Source organism: Stegostoma tigrinum, chromosome 30, assembly GCF_030684315.1.
Source record: "Stegostoma tigrinum isolate sSteTig4 chromosome 30, sSteTig4.hap1, whole genome shotgun sequence".
In the NCBI taxonomy this organism is placed as follows: Eukaryota; Metazoa; Chordata; class Chondrichthyes; order Orectolobiformes; family Stegostomatidae; genus Stegostoma; species Stegostoma tigrinum.
This window is the reverse complement of record NC_081383.1, coordinates 43,452,188-43,475,088: the sequence shown is the minus strand read 5'-3', so window position 1 is coordinate 43,475,088 and position 22,901 is coordinate 43,452,188. Positions and strand designations below refer to the sequence as shown.

General features: G+C 41.8%; 1 protein-coding gene across 3 annotated transcripts in view; it reads left to right on the top strand.

The window, feature by feature from the left end:
- Positions 1-4,873: 4,873 nt before the first annotated feature.
- The window catches only part of LOC125465989 (E3 ubiquitin/ISG15 ligase TRIM25-like), a 30,700-nt gene continuing 12,672 nt past the window's right edge, over positions 4,874-22,901 (top strand). The window contains exons 1-4 of one of the 3 annotated variants that reach the window (XM_048560058.2): positions 4,874-5,460; positions 12,771-12,866; positions 21,232-21,465; positions 21,900-21,939. In XM_048560058.2, coding sequence (XP_048416015.1) covers positions 4,891-5,460; positions 12,771-12,866; positions 21,232-21,465; positions 21,900-21,939 — 940 coding nt within the window. In that variant the 5' untranslated portion in view covers positions 4,874-4,890. The remainder of the gene's footprint in view (positions 5,461-12,770; positions 12,867-21,231; positions 21,466-21,899; positions 21,940-22,901) is intronic. The other 2 variants (XM_048560056.2, XM_048560057.2) reach the window with 2 other exon arrangements.

Genomic DNA, 22,901 nt, shown 5'->3' with positions numbered 1-22,901 from the left:
GTTTTAATGGGGGTGAAGCAATGTCCAGAAACTTAACTGGACCAACTATGTACATGCAGTAACAACAACACGAAGTCAGAAGCTGGGAACCCTGCCGTGGAGTAACTTGCCTTCTCTCTCCCCAAAGCATGGTCACTCTCTGCAAGGTATCTGTGAGGAGTGTGATGGAATACTCCTCACTTGCCTGGATGAGTGCAGCTGCAACAACATCCATGAACTCATCAACACCATTCAGGACACAGCACCCCACTTGTTTGGCACCTGCTTTGCCACAATAAACACTGGTTTTAACACAAATGCACATGGTACCAGTATTTACCATCTTTAACAACTCACTAATCCTCCTTTGGTGGTACCTCCCTAGCCAGTAACCTCAATGAAAGGAGAAAGGCAACAGGCTCCTCTGAACACCTGCATATCCTTCCCTGCTTAGCCCTGAGGGAAAAGTACATCTTAATAGAGGAACAGATTATGGAAAAATGTAAAAACAACAGGGTTGTTGTGACGCATGATTTTAAATTTCCCTTTATTGGCTTGGACTTGTCTAGTGCCAGAGACGTGGATGAAGAGGAATTTGTTACCTTTGTCCAGGAGGGTTTTTTGTAACAGTATATAAATAGTCCAACTGTGGAAGGGGCCGTACTAGACTTGGTATTGTGGAATGAGCCAGGCCAGGTGATTGCAGTTTCGGTGGGGAAGGGTTTTGGGAACAGTGACCATAATTCTGTACGTTCTAAGTTACTTATGGGTAAGGATAAGAGTAGTCCTCAGGTGAAAATACTGTACTGGGGGAAGGCCAACTACCACAGTATTAGATAGGAACTGGGGAATGTGAAGTGGGGTTTGCTATTAATGGGTAATCCACATCATGTGGGAATCTTTTAAAGGCCTGTTTTTTCAGAGTTCAGGACCAGCATGTTTCTGTGAAATTGAAGGATAAGGGAGGCAAGATTCGGGAGCCTTGGATGACGAGAAATTGAGAGCACAGTCAGAAAGAAAAAGGAGGCATAAGTAAGGTTTGGGAAACAGAAGACAGATAGAACTCTTGAAGAATACAAAGATAGCAGGAAAGAACTCAAACAAGGAATTAGGACACTTAAAAGGGGCCATGAAATGTCTTTGGCAAACAGCATGAAGGAAATATCTCAAAGCATTTTACACATATATAAAGACCAAGAGGGTAACTAGGGAAAGTGTAAGTCCACTCAAGGACAAAGGAGGGAATTTATGCACAGAGCCAGAGGAAATGGATGAGGTCCTTAATAAATACATTGGAATTTACAAAGGCAAAGAACATGGTGGATGGTGAGTCTTCAGAGGAGTATGCTGATATTCAAGGGCATGTCAATATAAAAACTAAGATAACAAAGTGTGGGGCTGGATGAACACAGCAGGCCAAGCAGCATCTTAGGAGCATGTCAGCTTTTGTGCTCCTAAGATGCTGCTTGGCCTGCTGTGTTCATCCAGCCCCACACTTCATTATCTTGGATTCTCCGGCATCTGCAGTTCCCATTATCTCTGATTTCAGTATAAAAACTATGTTGGGTGTTTTGAAAAGCATTAAAGTATGCAAGTTCCCAGGACATGAAGGGATCTATCCCAGAATGGTGAGGGAGGCAGGTGAGGAAATTGCTGGTGCCTTGTACAAAATTATTTTCACTTTAGTCACAGATTAGGACCCAGAGAACTGAAGACTGATCAATGATGTTCCTCTGTTTTAGAAGGGCAACAGGGGTAATCCAGGAAAATATAGGCCAGTGAGCCTTACATCAATGGCAGGGAAATTATTGGAGAAGGTTCGTAGGGATAGGATTTGCTTACAATTGGAAAAATATGGACTTATTCATGATAGGCAGCATAGCTTTATGTGGGGAAAGTTGTGTCTCGTAAACTTGATTGAAGTTTTTGAGGAAGTGACGAAGGTGATTGATGCAGGCAAGATGGTAAATATTGTCCAAATGGACTTTAGAAAGGGCCTTTGACAAGGTCAAAGCAGGCTGATACAAAAGGTGAAACCACATGGTATCCACATGAGCTTGTAAGATAGATAGTTTAGTGGTGGAAGGGTGCTTTCACATTTGATTTGTTTTTTTTTTGATTGGATTTATTATTGTTACATATTTCTGGGTACAATGAAAAGTTTTGTTTTGCATGCAGTACAGCCAGATCATACCATACAAAGAGCATTAGGATAATAGAATGGAGTGAAGAATACAATGTTATGGCTGCAGAGAAGGTACAAAGAGTGAGGTCAACAATAAATTTAAGATTTGACAGGTCCATTCAGAAGCCAGAAAACAGTGGGGAAGAAGCTGTTCTTAAATATGTTGATACATGTTTAAGTTTTGTGTCTTCTGCCTGATGGAAGAAGATGGAGGAGATTATAACCAGAGTGGGAAAGGTCTTTGATTATGTTGGCTGCTTTTCTGAGGCAACAATAAATATAGATGGAATCAATGAATGGAAGGTTGGCTTGCATGATAGGCTGGGCTGTGTTCACAACTCTAGTTTCTTACAAGTCCTGCGCAGAGCAGATGCCATATATATAAAAACTGGTAGAGAGTCCTTATGGACAGGCTAAGTTTCCTTAGCTTCCCAAGACATGGTGCTTTCTTGATCATTGCGTAGATGTGGGTGGACTAGGAGATTGTTGGTGATCATCACTCCAGGAGTTTGAAGCTTTTGACCATCTGTACCTCAGCACCATTGATGTAAACAGGAACTTGCCCTTCACTCCACTCCCTGAAATCAATGAACAGCTCTTTCATTTTGCTGACATTCATAGAGAGTCCTGTTTTTACACCATACTGCTAAGCACTCAATCTCTTTCCTGTATTCTTTCTCATCATTGCTTGAGATCTGACCTACAATGGTGGTGTCATCAGCAAACTTGTAAATGGAGCTGAGGTGGAATTTGGCTGCACAGTTGAGTGTATAGTGAGTATAGTAGGGGCTACTCCATATAGTTATATGAATAGACTGGAAAAATTCAGCTTGTTGTCCCTAAGAATAATCTCCTAACTAAGATTTAATTGACTTGTTTAATGGTTTAGACAGAGAAAAACGAGAGAAACTGTTGTCACTGCTAGATAGGTTGATGACCAGAGGGCAAGATTTAAGGTGATTAATGAAAAAACCAGATGCTGCATGAGAAAAATATTTTTTATGCAATGGTTAGGTTTGGAAATGTGCTTTCTGATAGTTCAATGATTGCTGTCCAACTTGCAGTTCAGTTTATAATCTCAAAAATGAAAACATGTGGTCTCTTACAAGAGTGAACAAGGAGTCCAGGGAATAGTTATGAATGAGCTGGATTGGGGAAATTCAGCAAAATAGTTACATGGATTGGTATGGGGCGCAGTGTTGAAGAAATAGAGATTAAAGTGGAGGGAAGGAGGGTAGGAGCATTCAGTAAGAAAAAGATGAGAATTTAAACAAAGATTTGATGCATTTTCCATGGCAACTGAAGAGCCCTCTTATGGATGAATCTGTGGTCAATTCTACACTATATATAAATTGATTTTCCCTTTGAGATTTCTTGTTCTTGTGACTCAATCCTGCTAAGTATAAGACAAAATGTTTTGACAGCTTGTCTATTTCTACAGCAAAACTCAACAGGATTACCTAATTGTATTATTCATGGTTAATATGAACATTAGTAAAGATGGTACAATCCCATACAAGGGTCTTTGAAGTCCTGTACACTGCAACATTCTACATGTTTCCAACACTACTTTTAAACTGACTAAAGCAGACATAGCCCACAGTGCCTCCTCTATCTGCTACCCCTCTGCACAATTAGAAGTTCCTGCCTTCCACTCAGTCAGTCCCACTGATAAGGTGGGTAAATACCTTGTGGAGAGTGCCAGTGTTGGCTCACATCCTGTTGTTCTATTATACTGAGACCAATTGTGAATGTTTCTCTGCTTGATATGTCTTTTTCTTTACTTGCGTTTTGATCAGTTCTGGCTTCAGTCCACACAGATTAGAACACATTTGAAATGAATGGATTGAGGATCCCCCAATGGGATACCTGTTGACAGATGGTCTGTATCCCTGCTAGACCAGTCTTCATCTTTCTGGCGCCCGCTCCACTTTGCCAGATGCTCATACTCCCCTCAGTGATTTCACTAATCTCACTTTATTAGTTCCATATTATTTTGGTTCATCCTTCACGTCTTCAGCTCTCTTTCCTTCCTCAAGATACTTCTTACAACCTACAAATTTGACCAAGTTTTCTGTCACCTGACAAAAAATTCCTAGTCTGGAATGACATTATGCTTTGTTTTTATAATCTTCTGTAACATGCCTTCAGGCACTTTATTACATGAAAGGTGCTTATTAAGTGTAAATGTTGTTGTGCATCTCTTCTTTTTCTCCAATATTTTCCATTGCAACTGCTCTCATTGTTGCTGTCAGTTCATTCTGTGTATTTAACTGCAATCACTTGCAGCTTATTCTGTCCTTGATATTATTTGGTCTAGCTCCTTTCCCTCACTCTATGATATTATTCAATTATGAACAAGGGATATTCCTGAATTAACATTCATCATTACCTTTAGATGCTGCCTGACATCCTGAGTTTCATCCTTTTTATTGTATTTTGATTTGACACCTATTAACCCGGTCTTGTTTTGACAATAAGAAGAATGTTTTTTGTTACAATTATTTAGTTATCAAGTGAATTAGTGAATCTCCTTTGCTCTGTTCCTGCGTGTTAATATCCTAAACCCACTATTCAGTATATCAGCCATGAATAGCTGCTAACAGGTGCGCTTACACACCCTATTCACAAGGGATCAAACACTAGATGTTTTGCTGATCTAGGCTGTTGTTGTCATTTAGGTAAATTTCAGTAACACAGCAGCACGCATTTTAGGGAGCCCCGAAATGAACATGGCAACTGGTTTAGCCCAGGAGGCTTTAGGGGAGGAATTAACCTGTGCTATCTGTCTGGAGATTTACACAGACCCTGTGATACTCGACTGTAAACACAGCTTCTGTCGAAGCTGCATTGAGGAGACGTGGAATGACACAGTTGCAGCCCCTTACTGCTGTCCCGAATGCAGAGCAGAGTACACCGAGAGGCCCGGCCTTGAGAGGAACTTTAAGTTGGCGAATATCGTTCAGAAATACCTGGCTCTGGAGGTGTCTCAGGATGCTGTTCTGTGTAACTATTGCACTGAGAAACTGCGCCCAGCGGTGAAGACCTGCCTGAAGTGTGAAGCTTCCATGTGCCCAGAACACCTCAGACATCACACCGAGAGCTCTGTGTTCAAAAGCCATCTCCTTGTAGATCCCACTGCAGACATATCCCAGTGGAAATGTTCAGAACACCAAGAGCTGCTGAAGATTTACTGTAAGGAGGATAAGGTGTGTGTCTGCACACTCTGCACTGTGTTTGGGAAACACAAGGGCCACAACTGTGGGAGCATCAGCGAGGGAGAGAAGGAGCTCAGGGTGAGTGTGTGATAATCGCTGCAAAACTGTGTTACTAACCACATTAAGGAAGAGTTGATTTAAAGATGGTGAGGTATCTGCACATTTATTTCCATCCCTTTTCAATTTACCATTGTGTCTAATGATACCAATGTAACATGGCATTAGGGTTATGACCTACCTGATGCAACAGCTTGTTACTGAAATTTTAGTAAAAGGAATGTTAGTGATATAATGATGACTTAATTCGGCTTGTGATTTTTTTTTTTACTTTTAATTTATATTCTACATACTTTGATCATTCGTTAGGCCAAGCCCAATTGTGGCTGTGAATATTTAGAAAGTGGAAACATGACTATAATTTTGTAAAATATTGAGAATAGCAACCAGCAGGAAACTAAGCAGCACAAAGGCTCACTGCTGTCTCACAGCGCCAGGGTCCCAGGGTCCCTCGGGCGACTGTCTTTGTGGAGTTTTCTCATTATTCTCGTGTCTGCGTGGGTTTCCTCCAGGTGCTCCCATTTCCTCCCACAGTACAAAGATGTGCAGGCTAGATAGATTAACAATGAGAAATGCAGGGTTACAAGGATTGCATTGGGTGGGATGCTCTTTGGAGGGTCGATGTGGACTTGATGGGCCAATGATCCACATTGTAGGAATTCTATGAGGACCAGCATAGAGCATTCCCCACTGGTTAGGGTGGGGAAACACTAAACTTGAAGAATTGCTGGCCTCATGTGGCTGTTAACGAGAGAAGTGAGAAATCATTTGTTGTTTGAGTACAGGAGTGGAGATGTGTTGTGCAGTTATACAGGGCCTTGGTGGGGCCACACCAAGAATATTGAGTGCAGTTTTGGTCTCCCTTTCTGAGGAAGGATGCTCTTGCTCTCGAGAGAATGCAGTGAAGGTCTACCAGGCTGATTCCAAGGATTGTGGGACTGACATATGAGGTGAGATTGACCAAGTTAGGATTGTTTTTGCTGGAATTCAGGTGAATGAGGACGGATCACATAGAGACTTGTAAAATTCTAATGGGACTAGACAGGGTAGATGCTGGGAGTATGTTCCTGAGGTGGGTGTGTCTAGAAGCAGGGGTCATAGTGTGAAGATTCACGGTAGACCGTTTAGGACAAAGATAAGGAGGCATTTCTTCACCCAAAGGTTGGTGAGCCTGTAGAATTCATTACCACAGGGAGTAGTTGATGCCAAAATATTGAATGTATTCAAGAGGCGACTGGGTGTAGCACTCGGGGTGAATGGGATCAAAGGATATGGGGAGAAAGCAGGATTAGGCTATTGAGTTGGATGATCAGCCATGAGCGTGAAGAATGGTGGAGCAGGCTTGAAGGGCCAAATGGCCGCCTCCTGCTCCTGTTTTCTATGTGTCTATGTTTTTTGATTTTCTATGAATATAGAATATCCATTGAGTTCTATGTAATTTAGACCAGTTTTAAAATATGTTAGGACAAAAACCAAATCTTGCGGATGCTGGAAATCTGAAATAAAAACTAAATACTGAAGGTACTCAGATCTGGCAACATCTGTAGAGAGAGAAGCCAAGTTAATGATTCCAGGTGATCAGAAATACTCCATTTTTCAGAATTGTCTGCTTCTTTTATATTTTCTTAACCTGCACTGATGTTATTTGTACTTTTTAAAGCAGAAAATTTTTTGAAGACTCTTTAAAAACTTGCTAATAGGCCGTATTTGTTGGGGGAGGAAGACGAAGGTTTTTAGAAGTATCTTAGAGGGAGTGGGAGATGTAGAGACAGAGATCTTCAGGAAAGAACATAGAGTGTACAACTTAGTTGGCTGAAAGCACCAACTCCAGCAATGGAGCAGTGAAGAGATGTGAGGTGTTAGCTTAGTGGCATTGTCAGTGGATTTGTAATACAGAAACTCAAGACAATGTTCTAGGGACCTGTGTTTGGTAGATAGTGGAATTTGAATTCTTTGGAATGAAAAATCTCATGATTTTTATGTCATAATTGTCATAAAAACCCGTCTGGTTCACTAATGCCCTTTAAGGAAAGAAATCTGCCATTCTTACTGGCCTGGCCTACATGTGACTCCAGACCCACAGTAATGTGGTTGACTTTTAACAGCCCACCAATTCCCATACAGTTGTATCAATTGCTGGAAAGTCTCTAAAACAAAATAAAACCAGATGGACCATCCAGTATCGATCAAAACACCTGAAGTGACAACAGCAAAACCTGTTGATCCTGTAAAGCTCTCCTTACTAACATCTGCGGGCAAGTGCCAAAAGTGGGAGAGCTGTCTTACAGCCTGACATAGCCATACTCACCAATTCATACCTTAGCTGATATTATCGCGGACACCACCATCACCACCCCTGGGTATGTCCAGTTAGAAGGGAATGCCTTTGAGAGTCTTTAACATTGGTTCCAAGCTCCATGATGTCGCGTGGCTTCAGACTAAAGATGGGCGAGAAAACCTCCTGCTAATTAAGATATAGCATCCTCCCTCAGCTTATGAATTGGTACTCCTCCACATTGAATGACACCTGGAGGAAGCACTGACAGTAGCAAAAGTTCAGAATGGGGTGGGGGATTTCAGTGTGCACCATCAAGATTGGCTTGGCAACACAGAACTGCTAAGACCTAGAGGTCATAGCTGTATCAACAAGACAGAAAAACATAGCTGACCTCATTCTTGACATTCTGCTGGCTGCAGACACGTTTGTCATTGTCCAAGACAGAATCTGTAAGAGTGACTGCCACACAATCCTTGTGGAGACAAAGTCCCGCCTTAACATTGAGAATACTTGCCTTACGTGGCACTATCACCATGCTAAACGATACTGACGTCAAACACATATAGCAACTATTGGGCCATCAACAGCAGCAGAATTGTATTCCAGCACAATCTGTAACCTCATGGCCCAGCATATCTCTATCCCCCCCCCTTTCACTACCACCACCACCACCACCAAATTACCATCAAGCCAGGGGATCAACCTGGGTTCAATGGAGAGTGCAGGAAGGCCATGTCAACAGCCGCACCAGGCAAACCTGAAAATGAGACAACACAGTGTGGAGCTGGACGAACACAGCAGGCCAGGCAGCAACAGAGGAGCAGGAAAGCTGATGTTTCAGGTTGGGGCCTTTCTTTAGAAATGGGGTAGTCCAGTGCCCATTTCTGAAAAAGAGCCCTGGCCCAAAGCGTCAACTTTGCTGCTCCTCCGCCTGGCCTGCTGTGTTCCTCCAGCACCACACTGTGTTATCTCTGACTCCAGCATCGGCAGTTCTTACTATCTCTGAGTGAGTTACAAACCTAAAAAGGACATGTCAACCTGGTGGTACCAAACAGGACTACTTGCACGCCAATTCAGAGTAAGCAACAGTGCTAAGCAATTCATAGAATTCCTACAGTTTGGAAGCAGGCCATTCATTCCCCCTGAAGAGCATCCCACCCAGACCCAGCCTCCTACTCTATCCCTGTAACCCTGCATTTCCCATGGATAACCCACCCAACCTGTGCAACCTTCGTCCCTATGGGCAATGGCCAATCCATTTGAACTGCACGTCTTTGTACTGGGGGAGGAAACCAGAGCACCCGGAAGGAACTATGCAGACATGGGGAGAATGTGCAAACTCCTCAGGAGGGTAGAATTGAACCCAGGTCCCTAAAACTGTGAGGCAGCAGTGCTACCCACTGAGCCACAGTTTCTCACCAATGAGTCAGGTCTAAGCTCTACAGTCCTGCCACATTTAGTCATGAATGGTGGTGGATGTTAAATCAACTCACTGGAGCATAAGAACCGGGAGCAGGGCTTGACAATTCAGCCCCTTGAGCCTGCTCTGCCATTTAATGCAATCAAAGCTGATTTCAGATTGGCCTCCACTCCACCTTCCTGCCCTCTGTCTATGACCCTTTAACCTGTTACTAATTAAAAACCTGTTCTACCTTCAACATGTTCGATGCTTCAACATCCATGCACTCTTGGATTGTGAATTCCCCAGATTCACGAGCCTTTAAGTAAAGTAATTTCTCCTTACCTCTGTTTTATAATTGCTACCCCTTCTCCAAAAGCTATGACCTCGCATTCTAAGGTCTGGAGGGATATGGGCAGGAGCAGGCAGGTGGGACTAGTCTGATTTGAAATGTTGTTCGATGTGGACTGGTTGGACTGAAGGGTCTGTTTCTGTGCTGTATGATTTTATGACTCTGAGGGAACATCCTCTCTGCATCTATTTTGTCAATCTCCTTTAGTGTCGTATATACCTCAATTAGATCTCCTCTCGTTCTTCTAAGCTGGAATCCTAAACTTCTAAACCCTGGAGGAGGAGGCTCCACAAATACCCCCACTGTCAATAATGGAGGAGCCCTGTACATGCAAAAGACAAGGCTGAAGCTTTGCAAAGTTCTTCAGCCAGAAGTAGCTGGGGAGTGATCCCTCTCACCGCCTCGAGTGGTCCCAGCATCACTGAAACCAGTCTTCAGCCAATTTGATTCATTCCACATGATATCAAGAAACACTGGATTCTGCAAAGGCTATAGGCCCTGACAACATTCCAGCAATAGTACTGAAGACTTGTTCTCCAGAATTAGCTGTGCTCCTAATCGTGCTGTTCCAGTACAGCTGTAACACTGGAATTTATTTGGATTTATGGAAGATTACCCAGGTATATCCTGTGCAGGACAAATCCAAGCCAGTCTAGTCCCATTAGTCTGCTGTCAATCATCATCAATGGATCAAAATTGGAAGGTGTTACTGCTGCTATTAAGCAGCACCTTCTCTGCAATAACCTGCTCAGTGACGTCCAATTTGGGTTCTGCCAGGGCCACTCAGCTCCTGACCTCATTACAGACTTGGTCCAAGCATGGAAAGAAGAGCTGAATTCCAGAAGTGAGGGGAGAGGGACAGGCCTTGATATCGAGCCTGCATTCGACCGAGTGTGGAATCGAGGATCCCCATTAAAACTGGAATCAATGGATATCGGGAGAAAACTGTCCTGCGGTGGGTGGAGTCATACTGGCACAGGGAAGATGGTGGTAGTTGTGGGAGGTCGGTTATCTCAGCTCCAGGACATCTCTGCAGGAGTTCCTCAGGGTAGTGTCCTCGGCCCAGTCATCTTCAGCTGCTTCATCAATGATCTTCTCTCCATCGTAAGATCAGAAGGGGGGGATGTTTGGTGATGATTGCACAATGTTCACTGCCGTTCAGAACTCCGACTCAGACAATGTTCAAATGCAGAAAGACCTGGATAATATTCAAATTTGGGCTGACAAGTAGCTAGTAACATTCACACCAAACAAATGCCAGGCAATGACTATCTCAAGCAAGAGAGAATCTAACCATAGTCTCTTGATATTTAGGTATTAGCATCACTAAATCCCCCACTGTCAACATCCTGTAGGTTATCACTGACCAGAAACTGAACTGGACAAGCTGTGTAAATACAAAGGCTGTAAGAGCAGGTCAGAAGCCAGGAATCCTACAGAGAGTAACTCACCTCCTGACTCAAAGCCTGTCCACCATCTATGAGACACAGATCAGGAGCATGGTGAAATATTCCCCACTTGCCTGGGTGAGTGCAGCCCGGCACCACTCGAGAAGCTTAACACCATCTTTTCTTGAAAAGTTAGATTTGGATATTATCAAAACAAAACCATAAGAACAAAGTACTGCAGATGTTAGGAATCTGAAAAGAGAAAATGCTGGAAATACTCAGGGGCTGGGGGTCTGCAGTGCCTATGGAGAGAGAATTAGAGTTAATGTTTCCAGGTGATGAAGGATCTCGGAAGTCTTAGAAGACGGTGAATAGTCAAAAACATCCTCTAGACCAGCAAGGTCATGGCAGATTGTCAAAGCTGCTTCACCTGGTGCCAAACACATTATAGCATTTAAAATCTTTTCCTGTAATTAACTACCTTTAGAGGTGCCATTTTGGCCCAACAATGTCTCACACAGCAGTTCTGATAATATTGACTAAGGGAGAAATGTTACCCGTGGTATCAGAATGTTCTGTTCTTTGAGTAGGACCTTCAATGCCCAACTGAATTATTGGAATAACAACATCTGACCTGAAGGATAGAATGATGTAAAATTCCCTTAGCGTCAGCCTGGAATCCTCTGACCAGAGATGAAAGTGCTTCCAACAGTGACAAACTGATTCCCCTTTGTACTGGTATCATGTCTTATGTCTAATCCTGTACCCTATTTCTATCAAAGGCAATCTTTTGGCTGTAAGGACCAGACTGATAATTCTCTGGCTACAAGTAGGCCAATGGTTTTCCGCTTCTGCACTCTCCTTGCTTGGTTTCTTATTGAGTATCCTTTGTACTTTTGATTTCTCCTTTGGTTTTCATGACACTTGCTATTTTTGCATAAGTCTTCAATTCTACTCAATAGTGAATGTTTCTAATGTGAGCTATGTAATGCTTTCTACCATGCATCTTGATTTTATTAAGACCAAAATGGAAATGGTTCTGTGGCCAAGATGGTTAACCACACAACATCAGTATAGTTGTTTTTCCAGGTTCCTGTTATGGTTAATCTGATGCTTTGTCCACGTTAGACTTAAAATAAAAAAGACCCACCAATATATTTTTATTAATGAGCACAAGCTTGTTGATTTGCTGTAAAACAAAATTTATACCATGAAGATGCAAACTTGGGTAACACGCAGTTTGCAATCTGAAAATATTAATGCTCCTTTTTGAAATCCTAAAACAGAGGAATTCATATGCACATGCCTGGTAAAAGTGAAAAAAATGGGTTTCTGTCTGCAGATTTAAAAAAATCAAATTCTTTTGGCTAAGAATTCTTAGCTCTTGAAAGCAAAAAGAATAATGTTTAAGATGCTCTGAAGACTGTTTGTCTGATATGCTGGAACACATGCAGTGGCCTCTGGGATCTTTGTAGACACTATCACTCATGAAATGTTGACAAACTCTTTCAGAAGCTTTTAACGGGACAAGGGCTCAAGATACTGCACTGAACATGCAACAAGGGTTCTTTTCCAGAGATGGAGGAGCTGAACTGGCAAATTTCTGTCTTTCATCAGTCCCAAATTATTCCAAACAACATCTACAAACAGAAACTGGGATCTGACCAATTGTAAACTCAAATGGGAAGACTCCAGGAAATGAGCAGTTATGAGAAGACAAGAATTGCCTTGTTAGAAAAAGGCTTCAGATACTTTTTAACTGACCTCTATTTAAAAAAGCATCCACAATCCCTCTAAGTCACCTTTCCATAAAAGTGATTAAATATGAAACCATCATAACACGGTGACAATCATCCTTTGCAGTCAAACCTGGCTTTCATAATGTTTGCAATGTCTTCGATGTTCTCACTTTAGAACCATTTACAACATCAGCTTCAGAAGATTCGCAACAATGTTGAAGCAGTTCAACTTGCTCTGAGTGACCTTCACAAGGAGAAGAAGAATGCACAGGTAAGAGCCCATCAAACAGCACCTAAACCAAATCATTTTGCTAGTGAATTCATTCAGTAAATTTGTATGTTTGTATGGCAAGCTGAGTCATAAGCTTCTCATAACTGAGGAAGTCTGAACCTTAGCACCCGATCTGTGCTGAGTTACTGCAGTCGAACTCGTTGCACCCCCTGTTTTAAGGGGAAAAATAGTCAAGTCCTTTTGCACTTGCTGTCCAGTACCATGAAATTTTTGGGCAAATTATGGATCTGTGCCAGTCAGTTAGCCTGTTGATGCTCACTGCAAAAGTTGAGGAGCCAAAGAGAAGCTGTTATTCATGGAATCACATTCCTTCCCAGCTCCAATGCCTTCTGGAGCAGGAAGGGGCCATTTGGCCTTGAAGTCTAGTCCACCATTCAACATAGATCATTGCGGATTCATTTCTGGACTTACTCCATGTTTCTTGTCTCCAATAGCCTCTGATTCCCTTATTGATCAAAAACTTGTCCAATTCAGCCTTGAATGTACTCAACAATGCGGCCTCGATTGCAGGCTGTGGGAGAACATTCAATGACCCTATGAGAGAAGAAATTTCTCCTTGTTTCAGCCCTAGGTTGGAATCTTATAAGATCACTTCTCATACATCTAAATTCCACTGAACTTAGGCTTAACCTATTCAAACTTTTATCATATTACAGTCCCTTCATTCCAGTAATCAGTCTAATCAACTTTTTCTGACTGATTCAATACAAGTAAATCCCTCCTTAAGTAAAGAGACCAAAACTGCACTCAATATGGTAGGTGTGATCTCAGCACTCTCTATACAGTTGGAGCAAATCTTTGCTGCTTTTATAATAAATTCTTCTTGAAACAAACGCAGAAACAACCTTGAAAACAGGAGCAGAAGTAGGCCATTCGACCCTTTGATCTTGTTCCATCATTCAAGATAGCTTTGTGCATAGGAAACCATGTCTCACAAGTTTGATTGTGTTTTGTGAGAGCATACCCAAAAGGATTGATCATGGCAGAGTGGTAGACGTTGTCCACATGGGCTTTTGTAAAGCTTTTGACAAGATTCCACATGGCAGACTGATCAGTAAAGTCAAATCGCATATGATTCAGAGAGAGCTTGTCAATTGGATACAAAATTAGCTTGATGGTAGGAGACAGAGGGTGATGGTGGAAGTATTTTGGGCTGGAGGCCTGTGGCCTGCAGTGTTCCACGGGGATCAATGCTGGGTCCGCTGATGTTCATCATTTAATATCAACAATTTGGATGAGAATATAGGAAGCATGATTAGTAAGTTTGTGGATGACACCAAAATTTGTGGTACATTGGACAGCAAAGAATGTTATTAAGATTAAAAAGGGATCTCGATCAATTGAGTCAATGGGCTGAGGAGTGGCAGAAGGACTTTAATTTGGATAAATGCAAGGTTTTGCATTTTGGTAAAGTGAACAAGGGCAGGAGTTATACAGTTAATGGTAAGGCCCTGGGTAGTGCTGTGAAACAGATAGACTTAAAGGTTCAGGTGCATAGTTTTTTTTAAAGTTGCATCACAGGTAGAAAGGGCGGTTAAGAAGATGTTTAGAACACTTGTCTTCAGCGCTCAGACCACTTAGTATAGAAGTTGGGACATCATATTGAGTTTGCACAGGACATTGGTGAGGCTACTTCTGGAGGACTCTATGTAGTTCTGGACACCCTACTATAGGAAGGATATTATTAAATTGGAGAAGCTTCAGAACATATTCACTAACATGTTGTTGGGACTAGAGGGTTTGAGATATAGGGAGAGGTTGAACACGCTGGGGCATTTTTCACTGGAGCGTTGGAAGTTGAGGGATGACATTACATAGGTTTATAAAATCATGAAGAGTGTAGATAGGGTGGACAGCAAAGATTTTTTCCCTAGGGCCAGGGAGTTCAAAACTATGGGGCATATTTTTAAGATAACAAGGTGTAGATCTGGATGAACGCAGCAGACCAAGCAGCATAAGAGGAGCAGGAAGACTGATGTTTCGGGCCTAGACCCTTCCTCAAGAGAAGAATGATTCAAAATGGCACTGAGGGGCAACTGTTTTACACAGAGAGCGGGTCGTATGTGGAATGAACTACCAGAGGAAATGGTAGGTGCAGGTACAGTTACAATGTTTAAAATACATTTGGACAGGGACATGAATAGAAACAGTCTGGAGAGATATGGGCCAAGCACAGGCAACTGGGACTAGAGATAATGGGAACTGCAGATGCTGGAGAATCCAAGGTAACGAAGTGTGGAGCTGGATGAACACAGCAGGCCAAGCAGCATCTCAGGAGCACAAAAGCTGATATTTCGGGCCTAGGCCCTTCATCAGAGAGCTAGTTATCATCAGGGACTAGTTTAGTTTGGGAAACTTGGTCAGCATGGACGATTTGGATCGAAGGGCCTGTTTCTGTGCTGCATGTCTCTATGACTCTAATAACATGGCAAATCACCCAACTGAGTACTCCATTCCCTCTTTGTCCCAAATCCTTTGATCACTTCAGCCCTACGAACTATATTTAACTCCTCCTTGAAAAAATTCAATGTTTTTAAGTTAACCACTTTTAATGGCAGGGAATTCCACAGAGTCAAGAATACTTGGATGAAGAAACTTCTGATATTAGCCCTATATAGCCTGACCCATCTGATGACCCCTGGTTCTGGACCTTCCAGCCATCAGGAACAGTCTCTGTATGTTCACCCTTCCAGTAACTTTGCGCACAATGACAGCCAGGCCTTAGTGCACCACCATCCCCGTTTCCCAATCTACCTCCATTCAGACAATAATCTGCATTTCTGTTCTCTGTACAAAAGTTGATGACCATCCATTTATCCAAATTGTTCTTCATCTGCACTCAAATGGAACAAAATCACACTGAATTTCTCTCCATCTTCCTCACAGTTAGGTCCCTCAAAAGCCCAACACTCCACCCCCTACTAACTTTGTCACCTGTTACTTGAAAATATTGCATTAGTTCCTTCATATAAGTCACAATATGAGTATATATCATGAATAGCTGGGGACCAAGCACTGAGATCTCTCTGCTACCCCACTGGTCACTAGCTGCCACCCAGAAAGGACCCATTTATTCCTTTTTTATTATTTCCTGTCTGCCATCCATTTATCTATTCACATCAGTAACACAATCCATTCACATATGCTTTAATTTTACTCGCTGATCACTTTTGAGGGGCCTTATCGAAAGCCTTCTGAAAGTCCAAGGAAACTATATCCATGGCTCCTGCCATTAACTCTACAAATTATATCCTCGTAAAATTCCAGTGTATTTGCTCAGCAAAATTTCCCTTTCAGGACGGATATATGGAAGTCAATGCTGCAGAGGCCAAGCCCTTGACTGTCTTTAAGGCTGAGATAGACAGGTTCTTGATTGGTAAGGGGATCAAGGATTATGGGGAGGAGGCAGGAGAATGGGATTGAGAAACATGATTGATTGACAGAGTAGCATCTGCTATGGACCCCTTCAAAATATATTAAGGAGGTGACCGAGATCCTAACTTTTATCTTAGAGGTAAACGTAAGGCTCTGGATGTAATTCAATAGGTCAAACTATTCAACATGAAGCGAAACACACTTTATTCTTACGCTAAAGGTAAAATACAATAGAAGTGAAAAGAATTGACTGAGCTGTAACTCCATCAAAATGCTTAACAAAATAATAGACGCAATAACTACTACTACTTAACTGTTCCAGTGTAATAACATCCCATAAACACACACCTGATAAAGACAAATTCAGAAAAACAGTTTGTTTCACATGCAACTCCAGCAGCAGGAAAACACCAAGAGAAAACTCGGAGAGGGTGTAGCAGGGAGAGACGTACTGCAGCTTCCAAACCCTGGGGAGATCCAGCAACAACTGCTGAAACTCAAATTAAAACTCCCGGTTCTGTGGGAGCTTGACCACAGACTGACGAGAATATTGTTTCCTTTTGGATTTCTCTTTATGGCCACTGTTAGTTATTCTTATCTGCTGGCATATCAAAATGTTCACTCTGACAAGAAACCTGTTAAACATGAGCACTGTTGGAAATGCCATAAATCATCTGGAGGCATGGAATCATGGAATTTTACAATACAGAAGGAGGCTATTTGACCAATTGTGGTCTAAAATGACTCTGAAAGGGCTACCCAGCCAATCTTATTCTCCAGACCTATCTCCGTAGCTCTTTCAAATACAAATCCTGGTCTCTTCTGAACCTCCTATGGAATCTATCTTCAACATTCTCCCAGGCAAAAGATTCCAAATCCTAACAATTCTCTGAGTAAAGAAGTTTCTCCTCACCACACTCCTAGTTATCTTGCAGACAACCTTGAAATTGTGACCCCTTAGTTACTGACATAACAATCAGGGAAAACAGGATATCTTTATTTACCCTGTCAAAATTGTTCATAATTTTGAAAACCTCAACAAGGTCACCTTTAAATCCTCTCTGTACCAAGGACAATAAGCCCAATTTCTCTAATCTTTTCTGTTTTTAAAATGCCTCATTCCTAGCATGATTCTACTAAGTCTCCTTTGCACTTTCTCCAGGGCTTTAGCATCCTTCTTTAAGGACCACAACACTCCAAATGTGGTCTGACCAATGATTTGTAGATGTGGAACATCACTTCTTTGCTTTTGAACTCCATGTCTCTATTTATAAATCCAAGGATCCTATAAACCTTCGTAACAAATGTTGCAAAATGCCTGGCCACCATCACAGAATTATGCACTTGAGCCCTGAGGTCCCTCTGTTCTTGAACTCCCTTCAAAGTTGTACCATTGACCCTCTGTTGTCTCTCCATGCTTCTTCTTATGCATTGAAACTCATCTGCCAGGTGTCCAACCAATTTGGCTAACTTATTGATGTCCACTTGAAGTCGCTCAGTGTCCAATCTCCCTAGCTTAATATCATCTGCAAATTTAGAGATCTTGCCCTCAACCTTCATCTCCAAATCATTTAAACTAATATGAAAAAGCAAGGGACTCAACACCAGTCCCTGGGGATCACCACATTCAAATCCAGTTTGAGAAATAAAAACAGAAGTTACTAGCAAAGCTCAGCAGGTCTAGCAGCATTTGTGAAGAAAAGAGTCAGAGTTAATGTTTCAGGTCTGGTGACCCTTCCTCAGAACTGAATCTGAGAAATGCCCAAGTATACCTCCCTCTGTTTCCTAACTTTTAGCCAACTTCTATCCAAGCTGCCAAGGACCCATCAATCCCAAACATTTCTAATTTGGTACCCAGCTTGCCACGTGGCATTGTATCAAATGCTTTCTGAAAGTCCAAATACGCACCATCCACAGCACTACCCTCATCTACTGCCTATGTCACCTTGTCAAAGCACTCAAAATACATTGTCAGGCATGACCTACCCTTGAAAAAGCCATGTTGATTATCTAGTATTAACTTATTTCTCTCAAAGTGTATATTTAGATTATCTTATCCATCTGTATTCCCACTGCTGACATCAAGCTGACAGGTCTGTGGGTTCCAGGACTATCCAGAGCCTCGGCATCACATTTGCAATCTTCCAGTCCCCTGGGACTAATCCTGTGTTTAGAAAAGCTTGGAAAGTTTCTGTCAATGGCTCTGCAGTTTGCTCCCGTACCTCTCTTAGCCATCCAGGATGCATCTCATCTAGGCCTGGTAACTTCTCTATCAGCCTTTTTAGCCCCACTTCTTTATCTATCACAATACTGCTCGGTTGATGAACAAAGGTCAACATTCCATTTATCTTCCTCATTATGCACTCCATCTACACACCTACCCCTTGACAGTCATCTACCAGGAGACCCATATTCCTCTGTATATCAGCATTCTGCAGTTCCCCAACAGTTAAAAATATTTTGCTTTTCTCTTCTTTCTCCCAAAGTGGACAACCTCAGATCTTCCCACATTACCTGCATCTTCCCAATTATATCTCACTCACTTAACCTATCATATCACTTCAGAGATACTTTGTATCCTTCTCACAGCTTACTTTCCCACCTAAGTTATTTATTATAGTTTGTAAATAGTTTTGTCCCAACACCAATCCCTGTGACATTCAACTAGTTTGTCAAGTTGAAAATTACCCATTCCTTCTGACTCCATTTCCTGTTTTCCAATCCTTTTATCAATGTTTCAACGGGATCTCACCTCATCTTTTTAAGATCTATCGAGAACAGACACCGAGTCCACAATGCCCCTCTACGGGTCAAGCCCTTCATCCCTGGGATGATTCTTGTAAACCTCCTCTCGTCTCCCTCTAAGGCCAGCACTTCCTTCCTTAGATGTACAACAATAGGTGGAGAAACAGATAGTGTTGGGGAGGCAAGGAGGCTACAGAAGGACTTGGACAGGCTAGGTGAGTTGACTCAGAAGGGATGGACGGAATAAAATGTTTGAATAGTAGAGGCATAGAATACTTTCTAAATGGTTAAAATCTCCAGAAATGAGAGGTGACTCAATAGAAGTTTATAAGAGCATGAGGGCATGGATAGGGTGAATAATCAAGGTCTTTCCCCAGGGTAAGGGTGTCTAAAACTAGAGGGCATGGGTTTAAGGTGAGAAGGGAAAGATTTAAAATGGGCCTAAGGGGCAACTTCTTCATGCAGAGGGTGGTGTGTGTATGGAATGAGCTGCCAGAGGAAGTGGCAGAGGCGGGTACAATTACAACATTTAAAAGGCATCTGGTTGGATATATGAATAGAAAGGGTTTAGAAGGATTTGGGCAAAATGCTGGGAAAAGGGACTAGAGTAATGTAGAATATCTGATCGGCATGAACGAGTGGAATGAATGGTCTGTTTACAAGCAGTAAATCTCTATGACTCTATGACTCAAAATCTGAAACACAAAGGGAATTAAGTGTCTGAGTTCAGAAATCTCTTAAGGTTATCATGTAGGTTTAGTAGACAGTTAGGAATGCCAATAGAATGCTAGTATTCATTTCCAGAGGGCTAGAATACAAGAGAGGGATAAACTACTGGGTCTGCATAAGACTCTGCTCAGACCACATTTGGAATATTGCGAGCAGTTTTGGGCCCCGTATCTAAGGAAGGATATGCTGGCCTTGTGAGGGTCCAGAGAAGGTTTATAAGAATGATTGTGGGGATGAAGGACTTATTATGTAAGGCTTGGCTGAAGACTTTGGATCTGCACTCAAATAGAGTTTAGAAGGATTACAGGAGATCTGATTGAAACTTACTGAATACTGAAAGGCCTGTGTGGAATAGAACATGGAACATAGAATGCATGTGAGGAAGATGTTTCCATTAGTAGGAGAGACCAGAATCCAAGAGCACAGCCTCAGAATGATAGCACACCTCTTTAGAATGGATACGAGGAGGAATTTCTTCAGTGGTGAATTGATGGAACTCATTGCTGCAAAGGGCTGGGGAAGCCAAGTCACTGAGTATATTTAAGGCAGATGTAGATGTGTTCTTAGATTAGATTAGATTTCCTACAGTGTGGAAACAGGCCCTTCAGCCCAGCAAGTCCACACCGCCCCTTGAACCATCCCACCCAGACCCATCTCCCTATAACCCACACACCCCTGAACACTATGGGCAATTTACAATGGCCAATCCACGTAGCCTGCACATCTTTGGACTGTGGGAGGAAACCGGAGCACCCGGAGGAAACCCACGCAGACACAGGGAGAATGTGCAAACTCCACTCAGACAGTCGCCCAAGGTGGGAATCGAACCCGGATCCCTGGCGCTGTGAGGCTGTAGTGCTAACCACTGAGCCACCGTGCCGCCCTTCTTGATTAGTAAGAGGATCACGGGTTATGAAGAGAAGGCAGGAGAAGTGCTTTGAACAACACATCAGCCATGATCAAATGGCAGAGTAGATGGGCCAAATTGCTTAATTCTGCTCCCATATGTAATGGTTTTATGGTCTTTATCCACACCATGTCAATACCATGAACTTTGTTCTTGCATAGTAACCTTTCACTTAACACCTTATTGAATGATTTTTAGCAATCCAAACACACTGTGCTAGTTCTCTTTATTGACCTGCTTGATACACCCTCCAAGAACTCTAATAAATTAGTCAATACAATTGTCTTTCACAATATCATGATTTTGTCTGTGATTCTGTCTGATTGCGTTATGTTTTTTTCCAAATGACCTACTACTGCATCCTTAGTCCTGAATGCTGTCATTTTCCAAATGAGAGATGTTAGGCTAACTGGTTAAACCGGTCAAAAATGGGAGGGAACAATCTGTCCTTCAGCATCATCATGTCTACCATTAGTAAGAGCGAAGTGTTGAGAGGATTTTTTCTGATTTGGAAATCATCTAATTTTTGCAACAGTAAGGTGAATTAGTCTGTTCTTGTTAGTGACAAAATTCCCTCTGCATTTTAAGAGCATGAAAAAAGTTGTACAGATGAAAATTAAAGTGAAATACGAGACACTGAGAAAGCACATTGACAAGGAAGAGAGGAGGATTCTGCGGTACCTGGAATATGAACAAAACCATCTGACTACAGAGATTGATGTTAAGATCTGTGATCTGGAAAAGAAAGTGAAAGACTTTGAAAAGTCTTTTTCTGATCTCAGTGACCTTCTGAAACACAACGAAGATCTCCTTTTTATCCAGGTAGTACTGCACCTTTCTCAATGTCGCCAATTACACAGTATCGTTTGCAAACATCAACACATGAACTCTGGCTTCAGATGGTAAATGGACTGGAGTTCTGGAATATCAGAAAGTTAAGGTTAAGCAATTCAGATAGCCATGCAACTGAAGCTTATGGAACTATGGAAAGAATTGGAAAAATCTATTTAGAAATAAGTTTTTATTATAAAGGGTTCAAAACTAATTGGTCACAAATGTTATGAAGTTAGCAGTAAGATTGAAGTAAGTGAGGACAGGAAAAGATAGGATGTATTTCTGGCAAGGAGGGCATGAGGGATAGAAATGAGGAGTTAAGCAGTGGGTCCCTAATTCCTCTTCAAACCCTTAAATTCCTATATTCTATTAAAATACATGTTTCTAATTGTTTACTAATCTTTACTTTTATTAAATAACAGCAACTGGGATTATTGTCCTTAAAGCAGATGAAGGAGAAATGTAAGTGACATCATTGTCTATGAATGAATTTCCAAACTTTTCAATGATAACAAGTGTGGATGACATCATTGTTGGTATTCTGGTTAAACTAGTCATTAACATTGTCCAGCAACGTCTTTCACTGTCTGTTGCCATTTTGTTCATCCTTCCAAAGGAGATTCAGCGCTCCAAAGAATTCTTTATCCTTTCGTAGGATGTGCCTGTACCTGGCAAAGTCAAAATTTTCTGCCCATCCTTAAATGCCCTTGAAATAAGTGATTTGCTAGGCCATTGCAGACAGCAGAGCCAATCAATTTTCTGTAGGCCTGGAGTCACAGGTAGGCCAGACCAACTTAAAAATTGAACCAGATGGGTTTTTGTTAAATAATGAATTATGTTAGTTTTATGTAGTCACCAAATATGAGACTAGCTTTAGCATTCTGGATTTACTAATTGAATTAAGATTCCATAAACTGCCATATACTGTCCCCACAGAATCGCCTGGATTACTATGGCAGTGACATTATCAAGTTGCCATCATTGCCTCCTTAAGAATAGAGGTCTTCAAAGTTATGGATGGCTTGTGCATATTAAAAATGAAATTTCCAATGGCAGGAGAGTTAATAAACAGAAGATATACATTTATGTTAACTGGTGTTGTAGAGTATTTGTGGATTGGGAGGCAGGACGTTAGAATTTGGTGTTTGTAAAATATTAGTGTTTGTAAAATGCTGGGCGGGGGGGAAAGCATTACGTGGTCCCTTTAAAAGATTGTGCTTTTTCTATGCTTAGAGATATCTGTGAGCAGCTTGAAAGTCTGCAAGTATAGAGAGCACCTGAATCAAAACATTTGAATTGAAAGGCCACAACATTAGCAGGCCAAGCAACATGTTTGCCAAGACAACAAGTTTTTAATTTAGCCAATCAATTTGAATCAGGCATTTAGATTAGATTTTTTAAAAAGAAATTAGATTCCCTGCAGT